The 13,563-nt window shown below is 38.6% G+C and overlaps 1 protein-coding gene across 1 annotated transcript in view; it reads right to left on the reverse strand.

Annotated features, from left to right (window-relative positions):
• The window catches only part of LOC128693266 (uncharacterized), a 181,146-nt gene that overhangs the window by 103,934 nt on the left and 63,649 nt on the right, over positions 1-13,563 (reverse strand). The window contains exon 4 of the mRNA XM_070104250.1: positions 8,308-8,460. Coding sequence (XP_069960351.1) covers positions 8,308-8,460 — 153 coding nt within the window. The remainder of the gene's footprint in view (positions 1-8,307; positions 8,461-13,563) is intronic.

The raw sequence follows: 13,563 nt of genomic DNA on the forward strand, positions 1-13,563 counted from the left end.
TTTTTGCTGTGGTACATGATCAGCGGTTATTCTCGTAACTAGTACATTTTCCACTGAATCAATATCAGCTTCTTTCCCACTTTGAGAGGGAATGGGACCACATATCATGTGGCCTCCTGCTGTTTTCAGCAAGTGAACCTCATGTTTACTTACTATATTTTGCACAAAACAGTGATAATAATCACTTCCAACGATTAAATCAATTGGACTAATTGTGTCCGTCTGTATGTCAGGACAGGCTAACTTGACCTTAGCTGCTTTCAGTGCTGCAACTGTTTCTTTTAATCCCTGGATCTGCACAGACTTAGGCAAATCATCTACTACCACAGCTTCTACTGTCTTTTTCCTGTTTCCTAGACCAACAGTGATTTTGGCTAGGTCATATGTCTGTTTACCAGAATTATGGAAAAAACCAGCTATATCTAACTGTATTTTGGCATAGGGTTGTTTATTCAGTTTCTGCAACACTGATCTTCTTATGAAGGACCTTTGTGAGCCTTGATCAAATAGTGTTAGCACATTGGTTTTGTGTAATTTATTAGATAACTCAACTCGAGCAATCGGGAGAACAGTTGCTTTAAACTTATCTCTCACATTTAATGCTGTTGCTTGTTGACTTCTTGATTCTGTGGAAGCCTGCTGCTGTTCAGCAAAAGTATTTGGGCATAATGCTGTATGATGCATACCCTTGCATTTAAAACACTTCTTCAGTGAGCATTTTCCTCCCTTGTGTTCACCTAAACACTTGATGCATCTTTTCAGCTGATGAACACGTTGTTTACGTACCTCTATTGATGTGTATTGACTACAATACTGTGCCCAATGTGTTCCATCACAAAGTACACATTTTGGAGTACGTTTATGTGTGACAGTTTGTTTACTGTCTGTTGTATTCACAGCTTGATAAATGCCTATATGGGATTTCCCATTATGTGGTTTAGTGGGAGTAGGTATACTCTTTTTATACTGAGTTGAAGGTTTATTATCCACTGGATTTGTGGATTTTTCATCTTGTCTCGTTGCTTGCATGCATGAAACTATTGTTTGTAAACCATTGTTAATTTCTTCACAAGTGAAATAGCGTTTATTGAACATAATATTTAATCGTTCAATAGTTTGTGGTGACAACTTATCTTGTACAATACCACTGATAAACCAATCACATTGTCTTAGGTCATATTTAGCACCTAGAGATCTGAGACTATTGTCTAATGTAATTCTAAATGCCTGTAAGTCTGAATAACAATGTTTGGGTGGCTTCAAGCTTGATATTAAGACTGCATGTCTAACTCTAGCCTTGTCAGCATCAAAGTAATTGTCTGCTAAGACACGTAAGGCTAGTTGATAATTGCCTTTGACCACCGGAAATGACTTAATCAGTTCATAGGGTTCTCCCTTCACAAGACATTTAAGATAATTGAACTTAGCAATCTCATCTATGTCAGTTCGTGAATTTACTATGGATTGAAAACCACTAATGAATTCTTCATAATTATGACCTTGGAAAATAGGTAATGACAATGTAGGTAAGCTTGGTAATGGGACACTTGTTGTTACAGGTGTAACAGGTGATTGACCACTAGTTACAGTAGGTCTCTGTGACAGAGTTTTGCGGCAGATAGCCTGTACTCCTGTCCACCTTAATTGTTGATCACTAAAAGTATCCAAAACATTTTTAATTTCATCTTCAGATGGATCTGATTCAAGAAATTTATTTTCATAATGTGTATAGTCTGAATTTATTTTCATACGTTGTGTAAATAATCCAAACTTGACCTCAAGATCATCAAAATCTATGTTTGTATCTTGAGTTAATCCTAGACAGACTGAAATTAGATTTTCTAATTGTGTAATCTTAGTCTGTAAAGACTGAAACTGAGTTTTCAAACAAGCCATTTTAATGGTATACTGAAATTCTAGCACCACACTTAGAGTGTTTAAAAAACACTGTACTGCTATAGACAGCTGAGTTTTTGTTATGCTTAAGTCAGCAATAATCGAGTCAGACACTACTGACCCACTAAGCTTAACCTCAGGGTCAATGACCATGAAGGGTACACAGTACATGTGGCTGGTGTTTATGGCTTGTGTGCTGTGTCAGCCTGACCATGATGATTAATCGTAAATAACGATGTTATACACTTCATTCACTATACACTATAAATGTCACTGTATAACTGTAATCACACGTGAACATTACTTACACATATATAAATTTCACTGTTAATATATATTTGAAAGCTTACACTTTATATATAAGTTCCTTTAATATAACAGGTAGATCTATAAGAAACAAACTTTAACACAATCTTGTCTCTTAATTTCTGTCTATAAACATTATAAACACTATGTGTATATATATACACTCAGACAAACAACATCATTTGGGTAGTTGTTGTATTAATCAGCATTTTCTCGAGATTTTAGCAGTGGTTGCAGGGTGTGGGTGAGTCACCCAGCTCCCGTTTTCTTTGGGTGTCCGCTGGGTGAGCGCCCGTTTTCTTTTGGGTGAACGCTGGGTGAGCGCTCGTTTTCTTTTGGCTGCCCATTCTCTTTGATTGAGTCTGGAGGGACTCATTTATACTGATTTATATTGTAAAACACTAGTTTTACAGGTTTTTTCGAAGGACCTTGGCTCATAGGTTATTTGTACACTGTAGTACAACATATTTGTGCCACAGTGTGGTCTTTATCCGGTTCGAGCACGACCAAAGTTCTATTGAGATTTTTGGCCTTACCTGCTCTGTTTATTATATATATATATATATATAATGAACACTTAGCTGATAAATGACAGCAAATCGTCTACACAGCCGCCCCTGCAAACGAGGTCTAGAAGCTGTCGAAACCATCACAACAGTGGGCTGTCAAGAGATACAATTTGTAAGTATAAATTGCCCCTAGGGGGTGTTATGTCAGCATATTTCATTCGATGATGGCTGACGAATACTTACTTGTTTGGACTCAAAAGTCCACACCTTACTGCCGATTATAGGTTGATTACAAACTCCTTGTGACTCAAGAATTGCGCAATCCCCCGATCTACAAGAAATTCGTAACATACCTTGCTCTTTGTAACGTGAGCTATGGTGTTCTCAACACCTTCGACAGATATCGGTGACTTGATAGAAGCTGAAGTGTCCTTGGATGTCCACGTCTTCCATTGTCTAGGAAACGCACACTGGTACACTATGTTCCACAAGATTCGTCTTTATTGTTCACAATGTATCACAAGAGAAGCTGATCACACTTCTCTTAAGAGTTTATTGTGTTTTGCGAGACACTTTATTCACACTAACGCACAGATCAGTGTTCTTTGTTGGTTATCCTGGCGTCAGTGTGACTCTCTCTAGAGTCAAAAGTAATCTGCCGTCAGTACACCACCCCAAGCCGTCACAGCCCCAATACACAAAAAAAAACGCTGACCTAGTACCTTGCATCCTTGTCACCTCCTCGATGAAGCAAAGCAGAATGTTTGTTTCTTGCTGTCTTAATCATAGACAACAATGTACAATATCTTTACTATGGTAATAAAGTGGGAGCAGGATTTTCCTTAATTGTCCTGCTAAATAAGAGATGTACTGTCTCTTATAAAAATACACGTTGCAACACTGCTGCAAGGAGCAGAGGTCACTTGACTTACGTGGCATAGCATCTGTGATCAATTACTCACTCTAGCAGTAAACAAGACGCTCGCCCCCTCTGAGTGGCCCCTCAGGGCTGAGAGGGCTGAAGGGGGCTGAAGGGCTGAAGGGGGCTGATACCCCCCTCCTGGAGAAAATTTCTCCACATATATATATATATATATATATATATATATATATATATATGTATATATATATATATATATATATATATATATATATATTATATATATATATATATATATATATATATATATATATATATATATATATATATATATATATATATATATATATATATATATATATATATATATATACATATACAGAGAGAGAGAGAGAGAGAGAGAGAGATCGCAGTAAACGATTTTAATAGTTTTAATTCAAACCCACACACAAATACGCTAATTTCGCAATAGCTTATCATATTTTAGCATTACATACTCACCTTTACTCTATAACATTCCTAGCAGATATATCCACAATCAACTCTCATAGCCTAGTTTAAAATGTCATCCTAATATAGTAATTAAAGACATTTCTTACCCTCTCCTGGTCTTTTACCAAGTTTTAGTAAAATTCCATCTAGTATAACTAATGCACTCGTGTAGTATTTATATAACGACACACTGATATGTTAAGGGACGGTTAAAGGAATTTACATCAAATATTAAAGACGCAAAGACTGAATTTAACCCTCACTGTATTATAGCTTTCCAACAACTTTTTAACTTTTGACTTCATAAACTGCAAACTTTATCATATTACTAACGATATATTCATCCAACTTTAAGTTGTTGAGAATCTAAGTATTATTTTATTACAATATGGATATCTTACAGCTGTGAATTCTTGCATAACAACGGCGCTCAGTCATGTTATTATTAATAATGTATATCACTGTGGCCTGTTGGCAAAAGTTCTCACTTCACACGGTGAGGGTCCGGGTTCGATTCCCAGTGAGGGCCGAAACATTGGGAGTGTTTCCATACACCGGTTGTGTATATTCACCCATCAGTATAAAATGTTTACCTTGGTGTTAGTCGGGTGGTGTGGGTCGTATCCCGGAACAAAACTGACCAAATTTGCCCGAAATGCTCTGCATAACAAGGAACTTTCTATATAGTAGTATGTCATTGATGTCAGCTAGGCTTATATACCTTGTACATGTACAAGTAGAAATAAAGGTATTATTATTTTTATTAAGACTCTAAAGACACCTAATTGTGACTAGAAATTTTCTCTTTCGTGTCCCGTGATTGCGTGGGAACAGCGTTTTCCTTAATTAAAACAGACAACGTGTTGCGTCGGACGATGTACAATTCATGATACTTTTATTGATATCAAACTAAGCACTTCTTGCTCAGAAAAAAGAAACACTATATCGGCTTGCTTGACGTTCTCCACTGCATAATCACTCTGCCTTAACTCACAGCCGCAACTACAACTTTGTGGTAAATATTTCTCCGTTCATCAATTATATATATTCCTTTTTATAACGAATTAGCTATATTTTAGTCTAAGGTTTGGGCAACAAACGTGGATGGTTATTTAGCATACAATAATACAATACATTAATTTCCTGAGGAGTCAGACAATACATATGACAAGGGGTAAATAATAATTAAAATATCGACACCATGCCCAGTCCTTCTAGGGTAGGGTAGGTGCCTGAGTCCGAGCTTTCAGCTCACAAGATGCCATTCCCATTATCCCCCTTGAGGCGGAGAATACAGACCAGAGAGGCCTAGCTTCTCCCTACGAGCCCCTTGAGGACAGGGGACAGTTGGTCTCAACGATGAAGGGGTACCTGTACTTCTTCCCAGAGGAGACTTGGGTCTCAGACACTCCCTCGACAGGGAGCCAAGGCCGGGCCACCACTTCGAAGAGGCCTGGGCCGGGAAAATACCGGCGAATCAACAACAAGAAGTATTATTTAAGGAACGTGGTTATCTCAGATATTAATTATCTAATTATTTTTCCCTACACGAGTTATGTAGGAGCGAACGAATAACACTACCACAGTGACCTTGAGAACCCCACTACCACTACAACACTGACCTTGAGAACCCCACCATCACTAGCACTACAACACTGACCTTGAGAACCCCACCACCACTAGCACTACAACACTGACCTTGAGAACCCCACCACCACAAGCACTACAACACTGACCTTGAGAGCCCCACCACCACTAGCACTGCAACACTGACCTTGAGAACCCCACCACCACAAGCACTACAACACTGACCTTGAGAACCCCACCACCACTAGCACTACAACACTGACCTTGAGAACCCCACCACCACAAGCACTACAACACTTACCTTTAGAACCCCACCACCACTAGCACTGCAACACTGACCTTGAGAACCCCACCACCACAAGCACTACAACACTGACCTTGAGAACCCCACCACCACTAGCACTACAACACTGACCTTGAGAACCCCACCACCACAAGTGCTACAACACTGACCTTTAGAACCCCACCACCACTACCACTACAACACTGACCTTGAGAACCCCACCACCGCTAGCACTACAACACTGACCTTGAGAACCCCACCACCACAAGCACTACAACACTGACCTTGAGAACCCCACCACCACTAGCACTACAACACTGACCTTGAGAACCCCACCACCACTAGCACTACAACACTGACCTTGAGAACCCCACCACCGCAAGCACTACAACACTGACCTTGAGAACCCCACCACCACTAGCACTACAACACTGACCTTGAGAACCCCATTTCTACCATCGCATTACTGATCTTGAGAACCCCACCACACCTTGAACACCCTACAGCTATCATCACAACATTGACCTTGAACACCCTACAACTATCACCACCACACTGACCTTGAACATCCCTCAACTATCACCACCACATTGACCTTGAACATCCCACAATTATCACCACCACACTGACCTTGAACATAACGCAACTATCACCACCATACTGATCATGAACATCCCACAACCATCACCACCACACTAACCTTGAACACCCTACAACTATCACCACAACACTGACCTTGAACACTATCATAACCATTGCTGCACTGACATTAATCACATTCTTACACTGAGCACATCCACTTCATCTACTCATGCTGACCTTGAATACCTCCACAACCACCACCACACTGACCTTGAGAACCACCATTGCCACACATCTGAATCATCCCACCAACACCATTACGGCTACACTGACCTTCAGCATGACCACCTCCACATTAAGCATGAGCATCTACACACTAAACATGAGCATCTCCACCATCATCAATGAAACTGAGCATCACCTCCGTCACTACTATAATGATCTTGAGGACTATCATAACCATCATTACCACACTGTACTTTGAACACTCCCGCTACGCCTACTAATACTCTGACCTACAACACCTCCACTACCACTATCACAAACAATGAACACCAATACCACTACCACCAAGATCACAGCCAATACCATACTAATTTTGAGCACAACAACCGTCTCAACGAGCACAGTGACATTGAGTAGTACCACCATGACCCCATTGAGACTTCAGCATCCCACCAGCACCTCAGCCAAACACACCCTGAGCTCTCCCAACCACCACTTATTAAGCATATCACCATTACTACACTGACGTTAAACATCACCACTTCCGCACTAATCTTGAGAATTGAACCACCACCATTACGAGCACAGTGACCTTTAGCACCCCGACACTACCACCACATTGAAACTCAGTTAAGCAACTTCCAAATCCCGAATACAGCAGTGCGCGGATACCAGTTTGTTATAGATAGACCTGAATCACAGTGAGTGTCTAAGAACACCCAGTCATGTCTCAAATAATCACTAGTTATAATTAAATATCTAGGAACCTACTTCCACAGAGGACTAGATGTATGTCTCAGCTCACTAACGAGAAAGTATTCTACCACTATTGAATCTACATCATAAATCAAAGGTAAGATATGCCTCTGTGAATGCTGGACAGAAACAGCTTGAATGCTACAGGTGCAGAGTTGAGGTAAGGTTCACTAAGTGATTAATATATTTCCCACACATGCACTAGGACTGCCAAATGAGCGGGCAAGTGTAGCTGAGTGGGATGGCGAATGGCATGTAGCTAAATATAAAAATATGCCATACTATAAGGTATTTAATGTTCATTTTCGCTATTAAAGAAATTAACTAATGCAATATAACATTAAATACAACTTAGAAATGATAATGTATGGAAAATATAAGTGCTATTTTAAGTGAAGATACAGCAACCACCAGCACCATTACCATGCTGACCTTGAACGTTCCATTACCACCACGACCATACTGACCGTGACAACCCATTATTACCACCACTACACTACTGACCTTGAGCACCACCACCACCTTGAGTACCCTATCACTATAGTCAGATACAACTACTGCCAAATTATTCTTGAACACTGGCACCATTTCCTCACAGACCTTGAGCATCTCCATCACTATGACTACCAGAATGACCTTGAATACATCTCCACACCACTCGCACAATGGCCTTGAGAACTCTACAATACCACACTGGCCTAAAGCAGTCTCACCACCACTGCCACACTTACCTTGAGCACTTCCTGGACCACACTGACCGCTTGCATCCCATCACCTCTGCTATCACTGACCTTGAGCACAGTGCCACGAAGGTCAGATATCTTGTCAGGGAAGGGTGTATCACGGGAAGTGAAGGTGTGGCCGGTCCAGGTGGTTACGTGGGCCACCTGGCTACCCCAGTATAGCTGGTTCATGTACACCAGCCACTTCCCCGGCACGCTTGCCTATCAACACATACATCGTTGTATCAGAATCATTATGTCATAAAATTATATTAATATTATATCTATGCTTATGCTGTAGTGATTATACAATATCTGCAAATGGAAGTTATTCAGATTTATTCTGATGAAAGTGATGGTTACTCTGATTTCTTTGATCAAGAGCTCTTCACTAGCATCATGGTACCCACTTTCCATATCTTCTTTACTCTCTGAATTGTCTTATAGCTACTTAATAATACTATAAATAGAATGAAAATTTTCATATTTAGCTTTTTCCAAATGTTATACAGATAACAATGAAAACATTGATAACAAGATAACAATGCTGTTCTAACATTTTCTGATTAATATTCAAGACTAAATCGTGCAGCATAAAATAGGTCATTTTGCATAAGACGATTTCTTAAAATATAATAAAATAAATAATTTTCTCAGTGTTTTTGTATTTCAACTTGTTTGTGTCTCTTGAGTGGTGACCTGTACTTTGAGTGCTGACCTGTACTTAACTCTGTGAAGAAGTGTCTTGTTTGCTCCCGTGGACTGAACCAAGATGCCCTCCATCGAGCAACTTTACCAGCAACTTAAGGAAGAATTGAGGGCAGCGAAGATGGAGATACGGCGATTGACCGAGGAAAACAAGAGGATTCGTAGTAGTCCTCCTGTTTCGAGTCCTCAGGTCAAGAAGGGATCGTGGTCAGTGGTTGGACAGCAGGGGACGACGAAGTTGACGATCAAGAAGACGAATGGAAAGCCAGAAACGATGAAGAAGAAAGAGACTGCTGTGGAAACTCCCGTGGAAACCTCCAACGCATTCTCGGTGCTACCCGACGAATGTGAGTCTACTACTGGGATCGTCACGACGAACGACAACAAGGAAGGTAAGAATATTGTTGTTGTTGGGGATAGCCAGGTTAGATACATGGATAGGGCATTCTGCTTGAAGGACAGGAGTAGGAGACAAAGGGTATGCTTTCCTGGGGCTGGGATGGAGGACATTGTTAGCCGGCTTGACAACATCATGAACGGTAATGGGATCAATCCTATTATTTGCCTCAGTGCTGGAGGCAATGATGTAGGCAAGCGTAGAAGTGAGGATTTAGTTAGAAAGTTCAGGACAGCTATAGACATGATTAGGAAGAAGGGGGGGCGCCCTGTTATATGTGGCATTTTGCCAAGAAGAGGTGTTGGTAATGAATGGTTGTCCAGAGCAATTGGTATTAATTGTTGGCTGGATAAACACTGTAAGGATAATGCAGTACCATTCATTGACAACTGGGACAACTTCTATGGCCGAAATGACATGTATGCCAGGGATGGGGTTCACTTATCCAGGGCAGGTGTGGGTTTTCTTGCTAACTCAGTTGAGGGGGTTGTTAGGACTTTAAACTAGGATTAGTTAGAGGTATGGGTTTAGAAATGATTAATAATGAGTATGGATATATTGACTTATGCTCTGATATTAAGAATCTTAATAGTAACTGTCATGGAGTAACTCTGGGTAATGATAATTTCAGAAATTGTGTAAAAACAAAGATGAATAGGAAAAATGTGCAGAAGAAAAAACATATGATGGTATTTTATGCTAACAGTCGAAGTGCAAGAAATAAAATTAATGAACTACGTTTGGTAGCGTGTGCTGGGAACTTTGATATCATTGCATTAACTGAAACGTGGTATGATTTAAAGAGTCGGGATATGACTGTTGAGTGTAATATTCAGGGATTTAAGTTATTCAATGTGGATAGATGTAATGGGAAGGGGGGAGGAGTTGCATTGTATGTTCGAGAAAATATTAATTGTTGCATAAAAACAGGTATAAAAATAGATGGAGCAGTAACAGAGTCTGTTTGGGTAGAGTTCGTGGAGGGTCAAGAAAAACTAATTCTAGGTGTAATATACCGACCTCCAGGCTTGGATCACGATAGAGGGAGACTTCTTTGGGACGAAATTGTTAGGGCTTCTGTACACAGTAACGTAGTCATAGTAGGGGACTTTAACTTTAGCCAAATTGACTGGAATTCTTTGACAGGTAATCTAGAGTCCAGTGACTTCATGGAAACAGTTCAGGACTGTTTTCTGAAACAGAGTGTAACTGAACCTACCAGGGGTAATAATTTGCTAGACCTAGTCTTGTCAAATAAGGAAACACTCGTGAATAATCTGGAGATCACTGAAGAGCTTGGCGCAAGTGATCACAAATCCATCACCTTTAGCATTAATTGGGAATGCAAGAATAATGATATGATAATACAGTAAAAATCCCCGATTTTCGTTCTGCCGATTATAATGGACTTAGGGAACATCTGTCTAATCTTGATTGGGGTTATCTAGCTAATGATTTTATTGACGATAATCATACTTATGAATATGAAGGGATCTGCTTTTATGATTGTTTTCTTAATAATGTACACAGTGCCCAGAGTATATACATTCCCCAGAGAGAAATTAGGTCTAATAATAACGATCCCAAATGGGTTAACAGGAGGCTAAAGCATCTATTAGGGGAGAAAAGGGGAATTTATAAGCGCATCAGAAGAGGAGAGGTTAACCTTACTGACCAATATGTTCAGCTTAAAAGAGAAGTAAAAAAAGCGATTAGAAAGGCTAAACGTGACTATGAAATTAGAGTTGCTAATGAATCAAAGACTAATCCAAAGGGGTTCTTTCAAGTGTATAGGACGAAGGTGAAGGAAAAAGTAGGACCTCTGAAATCTGGGAATGGACAGCTGACGGATAATGAACTGGAAATGTGTTCCTTATTTAATGACTATTTTTTGTCAGTTTTTACACAGGAAGATGTAAATGAGATTCCAGTAATTAACAATTATTTAGTTCCTGATGAATTCAAGTTAACTAATATTACTGTCACGAGGGACATGGTTATTAAGCGGATAGACAAACTGAAACAAAATAAGTCCCCGGGACCCGATGAGTTGTTTTCAAGGGTACTTAAGGAATGCAAGATGGAGCTTAGTCAACCATTAACGAGTGTATTCAATGCGTCCATCCTTACCAGTGTTGTGCCAGAGATGTGGAAGATGGCTAATGTGGTTCCTATATTCAAATCAGGGGATAAGTCCACTCCTTCAAATTACCGTCCAATAAGCCTGACATCTATAGTGGGCAAGTTATTAGAATCAATTATAGCTGACATTATCAGAAGTCATCTTGAAGAGCATAACTTGATAAATGAATCTCAGCATGGATTCACGAGAGGTCGTTCCTGCCTGACAAACTTACTGACGTTCTTCAATAGAACATTTGAGGCAGTTGACAGTGATAAGGAATATGATATTGTTTATTTGGATTTTAGTAAAGCCTTCGACAGAGTACCTCACAAGAGACTCTTGAGAAAAGTGGCAGCTCATGGTATAGGAGGTAAAGTTCTAGCATGGATTGAGACATGGCTTACCAATAGAAAGCAGAGAGTTACCATTAATGGAGTGAAATCTGAATGGGGATTAGTCACTAGTGGCGTTCCACAAGGATCAGTTTTGGGCCCTCTCTTGTTCATAATTTACATTAATGACCTTGATGAAGGGATTACTAGTGTAATGGATTTAAGTTGGATAAATTTAGATTTAGAAAGGACATAGGTAAGTACTGGTTTTCTAACAGAGTTGTAGATGCGTGGAACAGTCTTCCCAGTGGGGTGATAGAGGCTAGGACCTTGGGTAGCTTTAAGAAGAGACTGGACAAATATATGAGTGGGAGGGGCTGGGTTTGATTGGTGTTGGGGGGTGCGGGAGTTGTTTCTTGAGTAGCTTTAGGTAGATGTCGTCTTGATAAGGACCTGCCTCGTATGGGCCAGTAGGCCTTCTGCAGTGTTCCTACATTCTTATGTTCTTATGTTCTTATGTTAACACTCTGTCCTCCGTCCTGCTTATTAGCACTCTGTCCTCCGTCCTGCTTGTTAACACTCTGTCCTCCGTCGTGCTTATTAGCACTCTGTCCTCCGTCCTGCTTGTTAGCACTCTGTCCTCCGTCCTGCTTGTTAGCACTCTGTCCTCCGTCCTGTTTGTTAGCACTCTGTCCTCCGTCCTGCTTGTTAACACTCTGTCCTCCGTCCTGCTTGTTAACACTCTGTCCTCCATCCTGCTTGTTAACACTGTCCTCCGCCCTGCTTGTTAACACTGTCCTCCGTCCTGCTTGTTAGCACTCTGTCCTCCGTCCTGCTTGTTAACACTCTGTCCTCCGTCCTGCTCCTCCTCAAGCACCACCTTAATTTCCCCTTCTTTTTGGGGCTTTTCTAAACAAAATTATATAAATTACTTTACATATAATAAAACAGTGGAACCGAAGGAATAACCATATATCACTTTTTATTTTAATTTTATGTAGCAGCCGTTGGCAGCAACACTACACACGGAGCCACAGTATACGTGAACCAGACTTAGACGTAGTCTGAGACGGACAGTCTGCTGAGGCCGCTGTTGCCAGTGTTTGAGTTATTTTTATATACATATACATACATACATACATACGTATACACACACATATATATATATATATATATATATATATATATATATATATATATATATATATATATATATATATATATATATATATATATATATATATACGTATATATGTATATATATATATATATATATATATATATATATATATATATATATATATATATATATATATATATATATATATATATATATATATATATATATATATATATATATATATATATATATATATATATATATATATATACGTATATATATATATATATATATATATATATATATATATATATATATATATATATATATAAAATATATATATATATATATATATATACGTATATATGTATATATATATATATATATATATATATATATATATATATATATATATATATATATATATATATATGTATATATATATATATATATATATATATATATATATATATATATATATATACGTATATACGTATATATATATATATATATATATATATATATATATATATATATATATATATATATATATATATATATATATATATATATATATATATATACGTATATACGTATATATATATATATATATATATATATATATATATATATATATATATAT

This window comes from Cherax quadricarinatus, chromosome 90 (genome assembly GCF_038502225.1).
Source record: "Cherax quadricarinatus isolate ZL_2023a chromosome 90, ASM3850222v1, whole genome shotgun sequence".
Lineage (NCBI taxonomy): Eukaryota > Metazoa > Arthropoda > Malacostraca > Decapoda > Parastacidae > Cherax > Cherax quadricarinatus.